Here is a 22,197-nt window from a genome sequence, read left to right as displayed (position 1 = left end):
CAACCTCACATGGCAGAATGTGTTGCACTCTTCCCAGAGAGCTGAAAAAGTAAGTGAGGACACTGTGATCTATTGTCAGGGACATAATTTTAGCATCCAGCAAACTATTGAATGGATCTCATTATTCTTGTCTTGCTAAACCTCGGTTTTTTCTAATCTATTTTTTAGGTGATCCTTAACTGGTGAGCTTCTCAGGACATAAGCATAAATCAGCGTGTTTTGTAACAAGGGCATAATTGGTCACACTATTTGTAGGTTTCATGAAGTATTTAGCAGTGAAACTACTCTGGTGTTGATGATGGAGAGAGATTTATGGAGAAACTGAATGTTAATAAAACATTACATAAAAGGCAGATACAGCTATATGAAAATGATGGTGTGCACAGCTCATTTTCACCAATTTTCACAGGAGCTTCAATGGACATTCTATAAACTTTCAGGACAAGAGGGAGTTGGGGGCAACGCACACACATGCATGCATGCACACATACACACATGCACACACACGTGCACGCGCACGCACACACACACACACACACACACACATTTAACTTCTTTTGTGTAGTGTATGTGGGGTCATTTCTTTACCTGATATATCATTTCTGTACTTGTTAAACCTGGTTATATTTTTTTTCGGCCAACATTCAGAAGTTTCCTTCTGTTTTTCCATAGTTTTCCCTCACTCCATCTATCTTCTTCCTTTCTTCCACTCCCCTACTATTCCTTCTTTGCCTCAATCTGTCCACCAGTTCACCCATTATTGCCATCTTTCTACTTCATCTCTCACTTAGTTCCCATCAAATCCCTTTCTCTATCTATCACTAATTCCCTGTCTCCCCTGATCAATCACTCACTGATCTTTTTTGGCCTCAATCTATTCAACCAAACAAATGTTACTATTAATCAAACCCTGAGGGGAAATCCATTGCGGATATGTTTTACATTAATTCAAATGGCATTTATCAATAAGGCTATATACCACATGAAACATTGTATCATAGAAAACATTCTGTTGTATGAAAGTGCATGAAACAGTAAAGCACATGAAACAGTATATCACATGAAACGGTATGTTAGATTAAAGAAGTAGGGTTGGGATGGGTCCAAATTCTCTAGATGGGTACCCCAGTCACTTTTACCTTTCATTTCGCAGATACCCATTTTGTTTATTCCTGACAACAAATTTTCAAGAAATGGCAATATATTCTTTAGCTCAGAGGCAAAAATTTGCAATATCTCAACCATGTATTATATTCATTACAGAGGTGACTGTAAATTATGTCTAAATCTTCAAAGATAATGAAATCTTTTAATCATGAAAGAATAGCACTACATTGTTTAATCTACTGGTCACATGATCATACTGGGTCCAGGTCCTGAAACAGGTACCCAGGACTAATTCATTACCCACACGTCTTGGATATCCAGTTTACCCTCTGGAGTTATACAAGGAACAAGATCATGACTAATTAATTATTAAAATACATCATTGACACAGTAGACTTAATTTGTGACCTGTGAAGGTCCCGGGGTAGAATAGGCCTTCAGCAACCCATGCTTGCCATAAAAGGCATCTATGCTTGTCGTAAGAGGCGACTAATGGGATGGGTGGTCAGGCTTGCTGACACATGTGATCAGTTCCCAATTGCACAGATCGATGCTCATGTTGTTGATCACTGGATTATCTGGTCCAGACTCGATTATTTACAGACCGCTGGAATATTGCTGAGTGTGGTGTAAAACTAAACTCACTCACTCACTTAATTTCCACTTGTAATATTTCAAGAAGATGTGTGCAGCTACACAAAAATCTAAAGGGAATGATGAATGGTCCTGGCTCCCAGCCCCTTGATAATTCTTGTCTCCAACATCTTCAGCTGTCTGAGCCCTCTCACTGTTCTGCCCTTCGAGGAGGCTGAGACAGAGGACAGGCCACAGCATGGTAAGTTTCATCTAGATCTTGTATCTATCCAACATAGTCACAATCAACCGATTTAGGATATTAGATGATGGCTAACATGATGAATTAAGAATTGACTTAATATCTTTCCAGGGGATGAATGATCTAAGATATGAGCTGAAAGCATTCATTCATAGTCTTCAGATAATGAGTGATTGGAGTTTTGAGTTTTTGTATTTATCATAGAGATATTAGTGTTTTTTTTATTTTTTTTAAAGCCAGATGAATTTAATTCTTGTTTTGTGGATCTGCCTTTTTTTCAAGAATAAGAAAAACAATAATTTATTTTCCCCGCCCAAAAAATAAAAATCTTAATGTTTTTATTGGCTAAAAATGTAAACTCATAAGAAAATACTTAGAAAGTATTTACAAGGAATATTACTTTCATTGGAAATTTCATTTTAATATTTTTCCCTGCCTGCCTTTAGGTTTTCAGAGGACAAAAATCTGTGAAACAATAAGTAAAATTGGTCTGGCCTAATGTCACAATATTCCAGGTATATGTCTGCTCTCACTGATTGTGTCTGGACCAAACAACCCATTGTTCAACATCACGTGCATCAATCTGAAGGAGAAAGATCTTAAGAAAAACTTCTTCCCTAAAGACCACCAGTTTTTCAGATGTTGTCAGTTCAGTGTCATGAAGAATGGAAGATGTGATTTTGTTCTCAGAAAAGACGTGGTATATTGCTTAACTGGCATATTGTAAGAATCCACATGTGTAACTATTGGCAGGTTATGATACTCGGTATGACCACTTATGACCCAACTCTCTACTGACTCAGGGTACGATTCCTAACAATGGTAAAATGTGTAAAGTCCATTTCTGTGTATCACTCACTCACTCACTCACTCACTCACGGACTCGCTCGCTCACTCACTCACTCACTCACTCACACTCACTCAGTGGTGTTTTAACTGTGGAAATGTCCCTGCTTTCTTGTCTCATGTCTTACCATCATAAATACAGACCCTGAGAAAAAACATCCAAATTTTCACAAGAAAGTGTACACACAGTCTATATATTCTCTAGGCACTTTCCTGTTCATGTCAAAAGGCAATTTAACACAGAGAAAAAACAGTGTTAGTCTAAAGTCTAGACCCAGTTCCAATCTCCGGACTTGTGGCATATTGATTAAGACAGGGTCTTGTGACTAGGAGACTTGGGAATTCAACATGAGTAGACAGTATGCATACAGTGAACTACAAATATACTGATGATAATCACTCAGACACTACATATTGAGACCAAGTATATATATGCCTATATTTGTCAAATACTTGATCATTTATCTGTGCCTGTTTCTACCTGCATCAAAGACCTGTGAAGATTCAGGTTAAAATTGGTCGTCATTAACCCATGCTTGTAATGAAAGACATTTAATAAGGGATATTGGATGGCTCACTTATATGGTAGATGCATTCCTTTGTATCCCCAATGACCAGATCGATGCTCATGATGTCAATCACTGGAAGTTATAGTACAAACAAGATTATTCACAGCTAGCATCTATCTAAATTATTGCTGAGCTAGGCATTAAACAACGAATAACATTAAAAATTAAATGGCGTGAATATGCAGCAAAAGTTGACTTCAGATTCACCATCCATTCATTACCAACCTTTTCTCCAACCTAGAAAAATGACTCCTACTTTGAAGAGGCACTATCAAGTGTATACTTTCCTCTCAAGTCAAGTAATTACAGGATGCATATTGATTAATTCCTGGCTTATTAATGCTCTTATCTTCTACAGTCTATAGTTCATTGTGCACATGCTATTTGTGTCTTATCTTCAACTGGCAGGACCCAGCTTCCTTTTGTGAGGATGCACTGCAGCCAGAGTTCATCTTTCACTGGTTCAGGAGTTTATGCTCATGATAATCCCATATCATTCACTCCTTGTGTATTGTGACTTTATTGGGTTTCTTTTCATGTAATTATCCCTTTACACCCCATGGATTATTTTGGTTGTTCTCTGATGATGACGGTATCTGTCATGAAAATGCTTTAAGGTTAACGATCCACTTCATATTTTATTTCACATTTTAGTTATGTTTTTATATTTGTGACACACACTGACACAGAAATGCAGAAAGAGTGAGTGAGTTTAGTTTTCTGCCACTGTCAGCAATGTTCCAGCAATGTCAGAGTGGGGACACCAGAAATGGGCTTCACACATTGCACCTCTGTGGGGAATCGAACCCAGGTCTTTTCCATGATGAGCAAACACTCTAACCACTAGGCTACCCCACCAGTCAAATCAGAATGAAGATACACACCACCAAGAATTGTGTCATGGCAATCCAAGAGTTACATATAGCAAATCAAACTACCACTGCCCATTTCAAGGTTACACACAAGTAAGTGTTAGAAAGCCCATTCCTGGTGTCCCCAACCATGATATTGCTGGAATATTGCTGAAAGCAGCGTAAAACCAAGCTCAACCACTCACACCTTTACAAGTTGTAAACTAGTCATGCAAACTTTTTCCAGAGTCATATTACGCAATGACATTCAGCATTTGCTTCACAATAGCTGGTAAGCTTATTTGCTTCAACAGAAGTTAGCACAGGTTATTCAAGGTTACAAATCAATACTGAATAGGTAGATGAATAGACACATGGGTGGGTATATTGTGAAATGTTGTGTTGTGACAGGTAATTTTGAATGGGTCAATACATTAAAGAGTCCTGAACAGTGAGGTGTGATTGTGTGTACATTGATAACAAATATACCTCACACATATGTGTTCATTGGGATTTATTAGATGGAAATATTGCACCATCTGCCCATAAAATTCAGAAACATAATGCCAGAAAATATAGATTTATTTAATCAGAGTGATTCAGTTCTATGCACAATACATCTAACATTATGTATATTCTCAATCAGGAGTATGTCACAGATTATACTGTCTGACTCAAGTTCTAAGGCATCAGTGAGTGTTGAGGTAGTCTAGTGGGTAGACTGTTTGCTCATCTTGCTAAAGACCCGAGTTTGATCCTCCTCATGAGTGTAATGTGAACACTGTTTCTGGTGTTCCCAGCCAATTATTTGAATACTGATAAATCACATCAGTACATAGCCAACAGTTAAATGTTATATGATGCATGTGACCATGATGTTTAAATTTCATTTTATATATAGGACCACCAAACTTGCCCCAAAGAATACCCATGATAGGAAAGTGCTACCAAGGCATAAACTGGTCTCACAAACACTTGGACTTGGTCACTTGGTGTATAATATATAGGTCAGTCATTGTTCACAGTATAAATCACTAGGTTATCTGGTCCAGATTTGAAAGCCAGGGTCATATATTGCTGAGCCTTGTGTTAAATAATAAACAAAGAAACATAAACAGTCGCAGGTAAACGCTAGCCTACCCCGTGCTTACTTGATTCAGTGACTTGTTTGTGTGAATATTATTGTTAGTGAGTTATGTTCAATACAAATATATCACAATGTGTCAGCCTAATGTTGGAGGAAAGATGTTTGTGATGTAGGACTTAGACATTTACCGCTTTGGTACAAACATGATCATGGTGCTGACAAATATAGAAACAAGATCAGGGCCAGAATTTGAACCCATCATTTTAGGATTCTTACATGCCAAAGGGTTTCAACTCTGCTCAGCAAATTGAGGCACATTTGATGACAGATCCACCCATACCTGCTATGAATGTTGAAACTCAAATATTTTACCACTGATGTATACAAGTCTAATGGTTAAAAGCGTCTGCTTGTCACTCTCCAAAGACCCAGGTCCAATTTCCCACATTAGAACATTGTGTGAAGGCCAGTTCTGGTGTCCTCTGCTGTGATATTTCTGGGATATTGCTAAAAGCGAAATGAGAAAACACATACTAAATCACTCTGCTGGTATTACCCATGCTTAAAAAAGTTCAGTATCTTGATAATGGATGTCAGGCCCCCCTAAGTAATTGAAGGAATTACAGCAAATTTGAAGGAATTGCATCTCAAATGTAAACAAACGCAGCCCACTCGCGAAACAATTGCAGCGATATCGGTAATTTAGCGGTAATAACAGAAATACATCGGCCCTATCGGAAGCAATGTCGGTAATACTGGAAACACGATCGGCCATCTTCGGTCGCGAGCGGAAACTCACGCAGCAAAACATGGCGTCGTTGGAAGAAACACCCGTCTCGGTGAGATTTGTTTTTAGTTCCTACTATTACATTTTCATACTTATCCATCTTTGACCACCCGTGTTGAATGCGTTTAGGTATGAGGTGTTGTCGGGGCAAAGATAGTCACTCTAGGAGAGCGTCACAAGTCATGCCCCTGTAGTTTGTTTACATCTGAACATCGAAGTCGTGCCGATGATTACGAACGTGCGCCTGATATAACATCATTTTTTTTTTGTAAAATGTGTTTAAATTTGTCAATTGCACTTCGTAGCAAGAAAAATTATGACTCATAAACGTCTTCATGGCGCACGTTCGTGATGTTCGTAATCATCGGCACAACTTCGATGTTCAGATCTCCAGGGGCATGACTTGTGACACTCTTCTGCAGTGACAATCTTTTCCTAAAAACATAAGCTATTGCCCTGACAACACTTCATACCTAAACGCATTCAACACGGGTGGTCAAAGATGGATAAGTATGAAAATGTAATAGTAGGAACTAAAAACAAATCTCACCGAGACGGGTGTTTCTTCCAACGACGCCATGTTTTGCTGCGTGAGTTTCCGCTCGCGACCGAAAAATCTCCGAAGATGGCCGATCGTGTTTCCAGTATTACCGACATTGCTTCCGATAGGGCCGATGTATTTCTGTTATTACCGCTAAATTACCGATATCGCTGCAATTGTTTCGCGAGTGGGCTGCGTTTGTTTACATTTGAGATGCAATTCCTTCAAATTTGCTGTAATTCCTTCAATTACTTAGGGGGGGCCTGGATGTGAGTTTTAATTAGTATGATGGTGTGACGCCTATGTTTGTGTAGGTTTTGGGCACAAGTCAACAGCATCAGGATATTTGCATCAATGTGTACACTATCTATTTTGAAATAGTAATATACAGGAAAAAAATATTTTTTATCAAAAATCATTAATAAACATTAAATGCTTTTGAGCTGATTGTTTTACATATACCACTCTAGCATTTACTTGAAAACAAAATCTAAATCAAACCACAATTGCTGATAGCGAAATCCTAAAATGAAATGCCACTGTGTAATGTTCCCCTCCTGGCTAATCATGAGATAACAGTGTTTACAAACTTCACAGTTGGTACCACTAGAACCCCATATCTATAACAGCCAGCTTGATAACCTTGATAACTCACCATGACATTTACGAGATGTATTATAACTGTCATCAACGACTGAACTGCCGGAAAATCCTATCTCTGAAAGCTGCATTATCCTAGCTGAAACGGAATAAATAGATAGTGTTTTTATCAATCTCATCAGCGGGACATAACATTACATTGATCATCGACAACCTAGATCAGCATTTATTTCATCATGTTAGTGTTTTTCCGTGCATCGCTCATCTGTGCCAAAAGTAATGATTATTCAGATAGCGGCAATGTTATTAAAGATCAAGCAACATATATAAAGCAGAGTACATACACTGGTGTTTGGTGGGTGGGTCATTATCATGCCAGTTTTCTGAGGGCAACTACGTAATTAAACGTGATATTGATGTGAGAAAGGTTGCAGCTACATCAAGGATAGAACACATGGTGGTCTGCAGTTGTGTTGTGGAAAAGGCTGTGTGTACAATTCTAGGTGAGCACAGATGGATGCATTGTCGCTGATGGAACTTAAAGAATGGATGTTGTAGTCAAGGCAACACAGAAGTCACATACAGGTGAGACTGTTATTCACAGCAAAAGTCTTTGGATTGCATTCACCATGAGGATCTACCAGATCAAGTCAAGTTTCAAATGTTCAATTTCAACAGATCATTATTTTGGGCTTTATGGGTCCTCACTACTTGCAGATGATGGATGAAGGATTTCAATGTGTAACAACTGTATTATGAACAAGCATTTGGTCAAGTCAAAAACCATTATTCATCAGGTTTTTCAAGTTTTCATTTTGATCTAGTATTTACAGAATTCAAAAGCCAAGTTTCAAAATGTGTTCAGCTTAAAATTCAGAAGACTGACAATGTATTTTCATGAGTTAATATTATGCTTAAAGGACCATGCATAAAGTGTTGTAGTGCTTTGTTGCATATGTCTGACCTTTTATGTTGTATCTTTTTAAAAGTTGTATATTACTTGATACTAGAAAATGTCAAGCATACATAAGTACTATCAAGAGGTTGTGAAACTCTCGAAACTTTCTGCCAGACCTCAAGTGTAGATGTAAAAATTGCCAAATCTGCACAAAACTTACCTGCCCATAGAATACCTTCATATACTTGTCTAAATTTGAACCCGACTCTCGAGTATGCGAATTTGAGAATCTGGCAGTCTGTGTTGAAAATAATCCATCCCAGACAGTTGGACAGGCAGCTTTTTTGAACACTGATATTAAGCACTGTTTTATGATTATCTATAGAGCATTTCAGTTACGTATCTAATTCATAGCATCAGCTGACATGTCATGCCCTATGATGCCCATGTACTCTGGTAAGTTTACTTATATGTAAGTGACAGAGCCCAGTGAAATGTCATGTTACATAGACATGAAACCTTGGGCTATATATCTTCCCACTTCCAACCTAAAAGAGGATTATGTTGTCAAACATCCCACAAATGACATCTCTTCAATCACTCACTACTTCTATGCAGACTTACTGGAAGGGTTATGAATCCCATGTGACAATGATTATGAATTAGATGCTTAATCCATATAATTGATTTCTTTCAATTATTTAGAGAATTAAAGATTTATGGTGAAAATGTAAAAAAGGTATGGTGAAAATGTGAAAAAAAATGAAGATGATTTCTTTGTAATTCATGGTTCATATTCAGTATAATACGATCTTATGACTGATAATAGCAGCTGTAGGTGGTGGACTATCAAGTAGAGGGGCATCAACCATCATTCCCTTTCGTAAGTCACTAGAGGTGGGGTAGGAACTACAATATTGTATAACATAATATAACATGTGAAACATTGTGTTACATTGAGAAACATGTAAATGGCAAATTGTATTGAAGACAAAAATTATTGATGAGATTTCAATATTTTTTTTCATTTTTTTATTGAAAGTCAAATGAGTCAAATTGTCATCACAAAAGATAAAATGTCCCCAAAACATATAGAACCATAAATAGTATTTTAACTGTTTATCACTATTTGTATAAGATATACATGTTTAACTTCATCTAATGACTCAAAACCTCATATGATTATGTGTTTGATATTCACAAAACACAAACTGAGATAATGAAAGTTGATGGAATAATCAGAAAAGCCAAACCAATTATCTCCATTAACAGACACTGACTAACATTCCACATTCGTATGATGATGGTTTCATGTTTTAGATTCAACCTGATATGTGATTGTATATTTCACAAACTAACCTGCAAAAGTAATGACTACTGACTATTTGTCCCCAATTCACAAGCTACAAACATTTGTAGAAGTAAACACATCCTATCCTGAACAAAGTTGTACAGTGAAGTTATAGTACCACTGCCACTGTCTTCAAATCTAGGAAATCTGAGTTCTGGGTGTGAACAGACATGTCAGACATCCAGAGTTAGTCCCATAGTGTCAGTGTAAAGTAAGTGGATTCATTATATAGTTGTCAATACCACATGAACATGATTTCTGCGTTGACAATAACAACACGGTTATTAGCATCATTGTAACATGGCTGTGACCAACAAAACTTTGACTGTGACATGCAGTGGTTCGTGGTACAGGTATATACCAGCATCCACCTTGATGATGATTCTTATCCTAGTGGAAGATGGATCTTGATGCATCTCTGCATCTGCTTTAGAGAACACTACAGTAAGTTAAACATTGAAAAACAATCCATGCAATCAGAGAACATATAATAGATTATTTTATAGCTTGTACCTCAATATAACATAACACTATGTGAAAGAAGCGTAACGATTCTTTTTTAACAATTCAGTATTCTTCTTGAGAATCTCAAAAAAAATCAGTTATCGCTTGTTTATGAAGAGTAAAACTTGAACACAAAGTAATTTGTTTGTGTAAGTTGACTCACAAACAATAACCCCATTTCGTAACAAACAGTTGTCTGGAGAAAGCATCTTTTGTTCCTGGTGAGTGCCACTTCAATCTTAGTATCCTTCATCCCTACTGTATAATCATTGATGCATTGCAAGTGATTCAGTGTGAGTTGGTATCTGGTTGATGTGTTCAGAACTGTATCCACGTTTTCAGTCAAAATTAGAATAGATATCACAGACAAATGCCTCATGGTTTTAAACTGAAATAATGATGAGGTCTCAAAATGGACAGTGTGATATAATTAACATTACCGAGTGTGAAATACACATCAGGTTTTGCAAGGCAGAAAAACATTTTGATTCTGAAAATCATGTACCTGTCCAGTTTTTTGTTCTTCATGGTTTTCTTGGTCGTGTTAAGGTTATGTCATGGATGTTAATAGACTTATAATGTGCCTAGCTCCAAACCCTTTCCCCAAAACATTTTTTGGAGGTACTTTTGCACAATGCCAATAAATATCGGTAAATACTAACAAAATTGGTTTTGGCCTCAGTTCTATCAAATTCTGATGTCACAAATAAATAATATAATAATTTGTGGACTGATATTTTTCCACACATACTGTTTTCTCAAAGCACTACAGTATCAAGAATGTACAACTGATTAAACAGTTTTCATTGCATAAGACATTGAAGTGACAGCAGATTTTTAGGTTTTTTAATATTTTCTAAAAATGAAGGTTTTTCAGAATTTTGGAAAGCTTCACTGGAGGGACAAAGTTTTAGCACTAGGTGCAATTGGTTCCAGAGCTCTTTAGATGAATAATCGGAAACCGAAGGGTTATATTTTTCAATACAGAATTGTCAGTAAGTATATAAGAAGAGCCTGAAAAGATTAGGGGCAGATTTGATAGCATGATTGATGGCATGTCAACATGCCCAGTCGACATAAATTATACCATCAATCACTACCTAAAACATTACTGGGGGTGACAGAGTAGCCCAGTGGTTAATGAGTTTGCTCGTCCCGGGTTTGATTCCCCACAATTACTCGTGACTCCCCCTGCTGTGGTGTTGCTGGAATATTGCTAAAAGCAGTGTATAGCCATGCTTACTCACTACTACTCAGTGAAACATTACAGACTGAGACATGCATAGCAACAAACAGCAAACACATATTATTAATTGCATATTGATTTATGTCATTCTTCATAGTAAATGTGTGAGAAAACTGTGTTTCATTCAGGAATATATTTTCAGCTAATGAAGCTTGTGCCATGGTCTGTTTCTGTCAGATTTCTAGCCCAATGTGGTAACCTTTTCTCCTTACAAAACCACTAGACCAATGAAACTATGTCATATGCATGTGATGGTTAGGGATGGCACCCAAATCTGTTCATGAGAATTTAGCAGGACCTTCAGTGTGGTCATCCTAGCAGATGTAGGAAATTGAACCTCTGGGTGAAAAGACACCAGACATACAAAAGAATGTGCTTTGGAATAGTTTGCCAAAAAAAACAACATAAATATTTTAGAAAGCATACACAATGTTAGAGTCACAATAAAAATGCTTTTCAAAATATTTCCATTGTTTTCATAAAAGTAACAATGTCTAACACACCAGATACTGTGTTCCTCAGACGCCAATGCATCTTGGGTTAAAATATTCCTCGAGTTGGAGTTTAGGTAGTTTGCTTTGTTGATCATCTTTTTCTCAGAGTCAGTTTTCTTCGGGTCATGTTTCTGTTAGGTCATCTATCTGGAAGGGGGAATTTTTCCCTGAGGAATAGGTTTCCAAGAGCCGTCTATCCAGTCAGCAGTCTCCTGGCTTAGGGTTGATTCTACAAAAATCAAATCTGGCACCTTAGTTATGATTTTCAGTTACCATTATCACCATTTCAATTTGATATTTGAATACCTATTTAAATTATTTTCATTCAGGTAATGTTTTGCTTGTATGAAAAATCAAATTGAAAATGGTCCAATCCAAGGTCCAATATCAAAATATCAAAAATCATATGGAATTGAGGTCTGGGTAAATTGTTACAGTCTTACTCATGTTTCCAGGCAGAACAGCATCTTGGTTAAGACGTTTCATGAGAGGAGAGACATAATTAAGAAGAAATCTGACTCCTTTGACAGTAACGAACCTTATTGCAGTAGTACTAATACCTGTGTATAGAGTTCTTGTATGTCAGTCAGTTACAGGTCCTGCTGACAAGATGTCATTGCATACCCTCAAAAGTCAGCCCTTTCTTACAGCCAGGCAAAGCATGTAAACTGATTCTAAGATCTGTCAATATCCCATGATCAATATATATATGTACAAGTGTCTGATCACGAAAGTCAATGTTTTTTTACACTTTAAATTTTGTTTCCATGATAACAGCTGTTCAGATCTCAATGCTCAATACATAGAGCAAGCAGAAATGTACCATGTGTCATATTTGTAGTTACAGTGACTTGTGTGCAGCAGACTGGCCAAAACTATGGTTATAAGTAAGTGGAAAGAGTGTCGGTTAGTCACTACAGGTAGGTTTTGGAGAGACATTTACAGTGGATTCCAAATTTGTGCACCCAGCTGTCGAAGTGTTCACCCATTACACTGAAGACCCATGTTTGATTCCCCACTTGGGTACAATATTTGAATCCAATTTCTGTTGTGTCAGCTTTGATAACCATACTGCTGGAAAACTGATAAAAGTGGCATAAAACCAAACTCACGCACTCATTTATATTTAGAAAAAATTTTAGTTGACAATCTCTTGATACTGCCTGATTTTTATGTTAGTTTAGGCAAACTTTAACGGTCACATGCAACTCCAAAATCAAACAAAATTAAAACACAATTATCACTTATTCGTGACATATAATATACATTGCTCCTTGTAAAAAAGACAAATAAACAAAAATTGTAAGCGTACAATCACAATTCAAAAGTGCAATATTTTGATTTTCAAAAATCATCTCAGTAGAGATGGTGAACTGCTGCGTGGCTGGTAACTGTCATTCATCCAAGTACAAAGCAGGACTTCAAACTGAATTTGCACCAGTTTCCGTCAGATCCAGTCATCCAAGAAAAATGGATGTAGTTTGTTTGCAACCCACAGACATAAAAAACATGTCGTGTACAAGCATCACACCTGTCTAATTACATAATGTGGCAGATACAGGACTCAGATGCACGAGTCATAAAATCAATGTATTTTGTTTATAGCGTATAGCCTGATAGGTGTTAAGTTCAAACTGCATGTGGTCAGTGATTGAAGCTGTGTATTGCATATTGTCTTTAGCAGACAGACAGGCAAACATGTCAATAAACCAGACATTGAGTTTTCTCCGTAACAGAGGCTGCTTACCACAATCAACAGGTTTTTCTATGTAGATTTTTTGTAGATTATTTACTTGTTTGTCTGCACAACCAAGATTATACTACTACTCACAACCTCACACTCCCGTCATGCATACTGTTGTATGCATGCGAACCTATTCACTGCACATGCATTATGGGCGCAGTGCAGCACAACTGTTAAAACCACTTTTTTCCTCAGCACATGCAGGTGAAATTTAGTGAATCATTTGAACTCCAATTTCGCAGCCTGTTTTTTCATCGCGTTTTTATTCAACTTTATAGGTTGAGTTGGCATTTTTGATGATTTGTTTCGGTAAGTGCATACCAAAAGGTATCAGAATCTGCAAAGTTGTGTTTTACGTTGCACGTGACCTTTAAGTTATAACAGTAGTATAGGGAATGGGGGTTTTAAAACACTTTCAAGAAATGTCTCTACAAAGCCTTATTTACTAAATAAGGCTTTGGTTGGGTCATTAGCTCTTGCTACTATTACCCCTACTACAAAAAAGTTGGCGGTAATTACTATGCCTACTTTGTGTTGGTTGGAGGTAACACTGTGCCGTACGGTACGATCAATAATTCTTCTCTTACAAACCCCCTACCCGGCCCATCCCTCAAGTAGTACAAGTTAGGTTCGTCGGCTTTCATATCCACTTTATCTATGTTGTAAGTTTTGACTGACCATATAGGATCGGTGGCTCGCTTACGGCTATCGCCCTCGTGTTCCCCCGGCTGGTATAGATACCTCACTAAGGCCCTATCTGGTATCTTTTTCTCCTTCCCACGCAATGGAGCGGCCGACTCTGCAACTATTGATTTTAGTTTGATAGCGTCTGCCGGTTTCTTACCGGTGAGACGGGTGACTTCATGGTTGATTGCCGACACCACCTTGGGTAACCTCGTGACCCATTCAGTCGATCGTTTTCCAGGGGTGGCCATCTCCCTAGCATACTGATAGCCGAACAAGCGCTCAGCCAAAGTCCTATTAAATCTCTCAACTATGGCTTGGCTGCGATGGGCTCCGGCCGTGCCACGCCTGACCTTTGTATCGTGTTTGGCTAGCAGTTGTGACACGGCACCCATGAACTCCCGTCCGGGGTCAACTTGCAGCTCTGTTGGCCACGTCAGCGGACTGCGTTTGTATATGCGTTCGAATCCTCTAGCTACCTGGGCCGAATCTTTCGTGGTCAAGGGTTCGGCTTCCTTGTAATGACTGGCTACGTCCACTACGGTTAAGGCATACTTGTACCTCTTGTCGTGGGGTAGGAACAGTAGGTCTGCCTGGTGAACGCTATTAGGTATGTTAATACCGAACCTCCTTCTAGGTACGTAGCGTGGTGCCGGCAAATAGATCTGCCACAGGGCTTGTTTTTCAAGCCACGCTTTGGCTTCCTCCGGGGGTACTCGCGCTATTTTAGCTAGCTTATCTACTGCGCTAGCTCCTTTCCAGTACCCACGCGGGCTGTAGTAAATAGCCTCAAATTTTTTCATGTCCATACGCGTATGTGTTTATCCCATCAATAGCTATCCAACGTTTCGTGTCCATAGGCGACAGGGACGTCTTGTTTATAGTCAGTCCGTATATCTTATGTCCATCACTTCTAAGTGTGTTCATTTTATGTCTAAAGGTACGGGTCTTGAACAGGGCTTCCTTGAATCTGGCGTGTTTGATGTGTTGTTTCACCACATACTTCTTAACCCCCTTAGCCTTCCGGATCTCACTATTGTCGGCTTTCAGTATGGAGTACATCTTAGGTCTCAAACCTATGTACTCGGCTATGGGCGTGCCAGCACACTCGTCCTTCATTTTACCTAGGACCTTTTTATTTACCGTACTGTGTATGGCATGGGTCTTAGGGTAGTCGCTGGTGTCGTATAAATCGAGGTGTTTTTTCATGTCCTCGTACACGTCCTCGGTTCGAATCTCCATCAGCAGGGAATCCGTGTCAGTGTACAGCACTTCACACCTGTCGCCGTACTGTTTCTTGAGCTCGTTGTAGTAAAAGTCGTACATCAGGTGTTTGGATAAATCGAGGATGCTCATCCCCACGTAAACAGGCCGGTTGAATTTTATGTGGCTTTTCTTCATGTGTAGGGCAACCAGGTTGTCTGTGAATATCTTACTACGGTTGAATGCCGGACTGGCTATCAATCTCCCGAGCTTGTCTTCCTCACTCGACCGAACCAACTTCACGGTCACGCGTTTCCTCAGGTTCTCCATAGTCTTACCAAACACCGAGTTGTTCATGAGCTTGTAGAGATTTTTCTCAAAATCACTGGTGGCTTTTTTTCGTAGGTCTGTGTTCATTCTGATGTAGGGCTCCATCCATGGACTCTGGTCGAACATGAGCACCCTGTGTATTTTGGTCAGCCTCATACCCAACGACAGGTACAGCTGTAGGTTGCGATAGTGAACGATGTACTTGGTCTTATTCATTAAGTTAGGCACGAGTTTTTCAACGTCTGTCACACGCCCACCTGACAAGTTATGTTGGTACTCAGACATCCAGTCTGGGTTAACCCTCATACGTTCGGGGGCCAGGGGGTAGCTGTTGTGTGATGTGTGTAATTCCTTGGGATACTCTAAGTCAACCTCGAGGATATACCCTTTGTTCGAATCTGGTGCAACCCCCATAACATCAACGTGTGGTACCCATTCGAATCCCCCTGTAGGTAGATACTGACTCATGGCCCAGCCGTACAGGTTGTTTGCGTCGAGGTAGAGAATGTGATTGGTTGGTTTGTTAGGATCGTAACCTTTCACGTATTGATTATTTGCTTTCGCGTATCGTTTGGATGCCATGGAAATCCCACCTCGCAAGCCTTTCTCAATGAATAGGTGCATGTCGTAATCTGTGAGCAATTCCAAATTAACTCCGGTCTTTTTAAGCAAGGCATCCCACGACAGACCTGGGCTGGTGTAATACCATGCGGGGTCGAGTTTATACTGCTTGAAACATGTCCGCCTAAACGTTTCAAACACGTCGGCTAACAGCAGTACATCTGTCCTCAAGTACAGGTCGTGATAATCACCCAGGTTCTTACAACCCAGTAATCATCTCGTGAGACGGACGCCTCATTCAGCTTGCTATAAAAGCAGTCAATAGGGGGTAGTCTGGTCTCGGTGAACTTAGCCCAACTATCCATGTACTCATAGGGGTACACACCCTTCCTCATAAGCAGGGGTCTAGTCTCGGCGTCTGTGTATCGATCGGTGATAGGGAAGGTATTGTTGGCCTTGACCAGACTGTCGAGTGACGACAGGAGGAACTGAAACGAGTCAATGAACCTAAGTCCGTTTAAGCTGAAGGAGATGTATCTCTCCATGTTGTTGGGGATGCACGTTATATTACCATCGATTTTCGCGATGGCCTGCATGATCAAGTGTGAGTCGTACCCTCTCAAGTTGTGAAAGACAACGGGGATGTTTATTGTCTTAGGGTTGATTTTAAGCTTGAGGTTGCACGCGTTGTGAGCGGCGCCTCTATACTTACCAGTTATGTGACAGTGATCTCTCACCGAATCACCGTTAAGTGGTGATTCACACACGTGACAGTTAGTGCTACTAGCGTGGGCTAGCCTGTCGACTCGGGTCAGACGCATGGGAGCGATTTTATACAATGCATTCCTAATAATTTTTTCTTCCTCCTGCAAACACTTTAGAAACCTTTCAGCCGCGTCAGGCCCCCTATACACTACCGGAGCTTTCGTTTCCCCGTCACAACGGACGACAATGTATCCAAACGAACAGGCTTTATGCTCTTGTGTTTTGTGGGTAAAGGTACCACTGGGAGCCTCGCCGGCGGCAGCCACTAAGGCTTCGAAGTCGGCGTATATGATATAAGGCACAGACATTTGGTTCTTGTGGTTACCGAATTTTAGGATATTATCACCTTCCTTAGGCATGTCGACTCGTATGGCCGTCTGCCCCACACCTTGGCAATCATCCCGGTGGGATTCTAATAAATCATCTCGTGTGAAGCCATGTAGACATCGTTCACAGAAGTGGGTCTTTTCTCTGTGTGCCGATTGGTCATACAACAGCCTGCTAAAGTGTTTTATCCATGTGTAGTGATACTTGTCACCTCGCTGGATCATGAATATATTGATAACTTGGCGATCCTTCACCGGGCTGACCCTGTGCACTATTGTTGTGTTACCTTCGTGCCCAAAGACATTTATAGCTAGATTATTCTGTTTTTCTACTTTAGTGATCTGGGATATGGGGGTGGGTTCATCTATACCATCCCAGTTGAGCCCATCATCCTGAGGATAATTAGAAGGCCTGTTCGGATTAGTGTCAGCTGGAAATAAGGCTGACCTGATAGCTAACCTCAGGCAATCGTTTCCTCTATTCTTAACGTTTACTATGGCATGTTTGTTCCTATAGTAGGGAGGCAAGGCTAGGTATGACCCGCCTCTGAACGGCACGTAGTTAGCTATGTCTAGATAGACATTATCGATTTTATCTACAGCCCACCCGGACCCCAAGTGTGTGTAGCGTTCTAGGTATTCTCGTATCTGCTGAAAACTGGTATCGATTGATGTATCAATGGTCTCTGTATGTGTGGCGACCTCTTGTTGACCTCGGAAGTAAGGCTGAACATATTCAGTGGTACTCCCAACCTGCTTATCAAGCGACATTTTCACTGTGATCTGAAACTTGATACTTCCTAGGTTATTTAGTTCCTGGTTGACCTTATCAGCTATCAGAGGCTTGATATCTGTAATGTCTATGTTTCTATCAACGTGCATGCGCCAACCTCTCAAATAGTTGCCTACAGCGCGCTCAGTGCGCACGAACTGTAGGTCAATAGCTCTATTCTGTCGTAATAATTCTAAAAGCTGTGGTTTTCTCATACGGGAATACCCGCCTAAACCCAAATCGTGTGCCTCGATTTTCAGTTGTTTTACAGTGGGAGGTTTTGCTACGGGGGCATGTGATAACAATGCGGTTAACCCGGCTCTCCCCAGGTTTGAATAACCCGTGTATCCAAGCTGTTTTGCTTGAGCTTTTAATTGTTTTACTGTAGGAGGGGCTTCTAAACCTAGTAATCTCAACAATGCTGACTTCCGCATTCTAGAATACCCGATCACACCTCTCTGTTTTGCGACCCGCTTGAGCTCGCTTACAGTAGACATCGTGTTTACACCTAAGAGAACCAATGTCTAATTGGTTCACAGTAAGGGGAGGTAACCCTTTCACACACTGGAGTCTATCTTGAGCAGTCGCCTACGTTCTTTTATGTAGCCTTTTTTATTCTCGTAGATGAGTTGATGTCTGACTACGTTCGCTCCGTGAGCTTTACATAGACAGTAGTGTCCTTTAACCCCGATACCACACACAGAACACGTGTAGTTAGGACTTCCCATATGGAAACAACAGAACCCCTGATTCCTGCATTTCCTACCACAGGCCTCGGTCTTCCCCATAAGTATGTATTCGCATCGGTATGGAGCGGGTCTCATGTTTACTTATATAGGTATTTTAATTTAATTGCTTCGCAACCAACGCAGTAGCTGCTATACCCAACACTATGAAGCCCAGTTCACGATTCATTTGTCCCTTGGATGGTGTGTAGTACTGAGCGAGTGTGGGTTTATTGAGCGGTTCCAATTGTTTACCAGTTAGTAGATAGTATTCTTTCATTGCTTCATCGACATCGTTGAATGTTTTAATGGCATGGTTTTCACGCTTGAGTTGTTCGTTAATAAAATCGATCCTCTGGAGGCGTTTTTTAGCGTACTCGGCCTGTGCTCTTTGTAATTTCTCAGTAGCGAGATCGTGCCGCTTCCTTTCTTCCTGTATTTCAGCCGCGTGATCATCTCGTAGTTTCGAGAAGAGGAAATTACTCCCGGAAAATGCCAGGGCATTCACTAACGCCCCACCGACCATCATAGCTATCGTGGCCATCCCTATATTTATTTCATTATATTATCAGGTATTATTCCTTGTTTTACTAGGATGTCTTTTGTGGCCATAGCCATACCAAGGTTCATTATGAGCATACCCATATCCTGCAGGTTGAAATCTAGCTTGATAGTTGGTTGTTTAAGCACCATTTTAGTCAACCGAGCGTACCCTACGGCTAGACTGGCGACCACTGTGGCGTGGTATGCGTCGTTGACGAACGTTTTCCCCTCAGACATTATGTATATGATATAAAATATTAAAATTATAACATGATATGCGGGTCAATAGTGGGGGATACCCCCACACCCCCACTGTTGGGTGGTGGCTCACTGTGGGAGGGTACCCCCACGTATAACCACAAGATAGCCAAGGCAGCAGTTACGCCTACAGCCAACAACAGTCGGGTTGGGTTGGTCACTTTATGTTGGTTACACCACCGTTTTTTACCGGCAGCTACTCTCTTAGGATTCTTCTGCCTGGTTACTGTGGGGGTCACTTCCCTCACTGGTTCCTGTGAAGGGGTCTCCTCCACTGTTGGGGGTACCTCCTGTGCAGCATCCATCTATACTATTATTATTATTCTTTCTCTCAAATTGACAATGTTTTGCAGTGATAATCGCCGCCGTCACTGGAGCCAACAACATACCATATTTGTGGTACAGCCCGCAGCTGATAGAACTCACGGCATGTTCGATAAAAGGGTCTTTCTCGAGGTCCTCCCACAGGTAAAGTCGGCGCTCTGGTGGAATGGGAAGGAAGTGTGATACAATACCGGTGTATATCTGGGTCATAGCCGATCCTATTGTCTTTGTCATTTCTGCTCCGAGCCGGGACTCGTATCTAGCGTATAGCTTATCGATTTCTTCGGCTGACATTTTGTGAATTTTATCCGGGGTGTAGTCTCCAAAGTAATGTTTGGCTTTGCCACCAACAGCCAACGCCACCAGTTTCTCTCGCTTGGGGGAATCCCCCACAGTGGGGCCTGCCGGCGGCGTGGTGGAGACCCCCAACTGTTCGAGCAATTCCTCACACTCCATCTTATAATATAACAAGTAAGATTTAGTTTTAACTATATAGTACCCGATGCAGACAAAACACAGAGAAATGAAGGTTAAGTTGCACACGACAAATACTTCAAATATCATAGCTATGCTTAGCTTTGCTTAGCTTTGCTTAGCTTTGCTTAGCTTTAGCATACTATATATGCTACTGGTTGGTCGGTCTTTAGAACGAGCTTAGCGTGTTTAGTTTCAGCGAGCTGTTTCTTCACCCGTTCCCGTTCTAATTTGCTCATCACATCGTTCTCTCTCAAACACTCCTCGAACGAATCCCTGTCCTTGCAGTGAAATAAGGCCACCCATCGCGTCTGCTCCCTGAGGTCTTTCAACACCGAGTTGAACTTCTGCGTTAGCACCCAGACGCTGTGATTTGCATGCCGGCCGGAGAAGGCCAGGTACGATAGCATGTCTCTCTTTTTTGTTATCTCGCGATTAGCGCTGCAGTCGTCCAGTATAAACAGCGTCGGTTCCCCTTTAAATTTCTCGTGAAGAGCTTTCAACCAGTCCTGCAGGCGTGTTCCAGGGTCGATTTTGTGTATGTCCGGGTCCGTCATCACCCAAGGTCGCGCGTATGTTTTATTCATGCTCAGAGTAGGGCACATGATAACGATGTTATCGAACACATCCTTGTAGTAACCCTCCAACATATCCAAGACGAAAACGGTCTTCCCACAGCCAGTCTGCCCGCACACTATAGCGCAGTGTGGGTCAGTGGGTAGTTGTGGGTACCCCTGGGGGGTGTGGGGTGTGGGGGGGTACCCCCCACTAGTAGATGGCTTGCACGAATCTCCCATTGTCTATATTAAGTTGCGCGTCCATAATAACGTACAGATATAATTTCAACTTACCAGCGGTTTGAGCCTTCTTAGTAATCTGGATGGTTATCCCTTCGCTGCCGTTATCTATACGGCGTCCGCTACCGTGCAGTTTATCATCATCCGTGGATCGCATGTCCAACCATAGGGCGTACTTGGTGGTCAGGTATTCACCGATCTGCACGGAGCCGAGGTCCAGGTCCTTTGTTATATAATCCCCCACTGGTAGCTTTTTTATCTCATCCCACTGCTGGTGTGGTCTCATACCATGACTGAACAGCTGGTTGGGCACGCCCTCGATGGTCACTTCCACCTTTTCAATCTCGGGGTTGAAAAACTTCTCGCTGTCCCTCCGGAATGGCTCGTAATACTCCACGGGGACGACCAGGATACCTTTCATCGATCGCGCCGGCACGTTCAGGTTGATATTCCACACAGTGTCGCTCTTATCTCGCACGACTGATCTATGCCTCAGTACGCGATCGTACAGGATGGCCATCTTCCCAGAGTACTGGCTTCGAACCTGCCTGGCCAGCTCCGGGCTAGTGACCATGTCGAACTCCAGAGAGATGTTGTCTATGGCATAACTGGCCTCATCACCGTTCGGCGTACGCACTACTTTGCTATAGTCGTTAAACGTGAGCTCGTATTCGAGCCTATCACCCAGCGCGGCCTGGTAAAACGGCGCGTGTCCCGTGAGCAACTCGAAGTCGAGCGGCACGCAGAATCGATTCCCGTATGCTAGAGCGATGGCCTTTTCACCGTCCGATAGCTTGTCTTGCTGGTCTTGCGTGAAGACGTATCCTATGCGCGCCCGGGTTGATTTGCTGATGCCCTGGTACACATCATTGACTCGTTCTCTCTCGCTTTTCCAGAGATCCTTGTAGCAGTGAAACACGTCGCTGTCGTCGATACTCAACACCTCGTTACCGCTGATCTTGACGGTCGTTTTCT

General features: G+C 41.1%; 1 protein-coding gene across 1 annotated transcript in view; it reads left to right on the top strand.

Annotated features, from left to right (window-relative positions):
* Positions 1-1,827: 1,827 nt before the first annotated feature.
* Positions 1,828-22,197, top strand: part of LOC137292068 (receptor-type tyrosine-protein phosphatase kappa-like) — a 121,579-nt gene continuing 101,209 nt past the window's right edge. Inside the window, exon 1 of the mRNA XM_067823612.1 lies at positions 1,828-1,942. Coding sequence (XP_067679713.1) covers positions 1,828-1,942 — 115 coding nt within the window. The remainder of the gene's footprint in view (positions 1,943-22,197) is intronic.

This window comes from Haliotis asinina, chromosome 7, assembly GCF_037392515.1.
Source record: "Haliotis asinina isolate JCU_RB_2024 chromosome 7, JCU_Hal_asi_v2, whole genome shotgun sequence".
Lineage (NCBI taxonomy): Eukaryota > Metazoa > Mollusca > Gastropoda > Lepetellida > Haliotidae > Haliotis > Haliotis asinina.
Note: the sequence above shows the minus strand (reverse complement) of the source record. Positions and strands in the feature narration are given on the sequence as shown.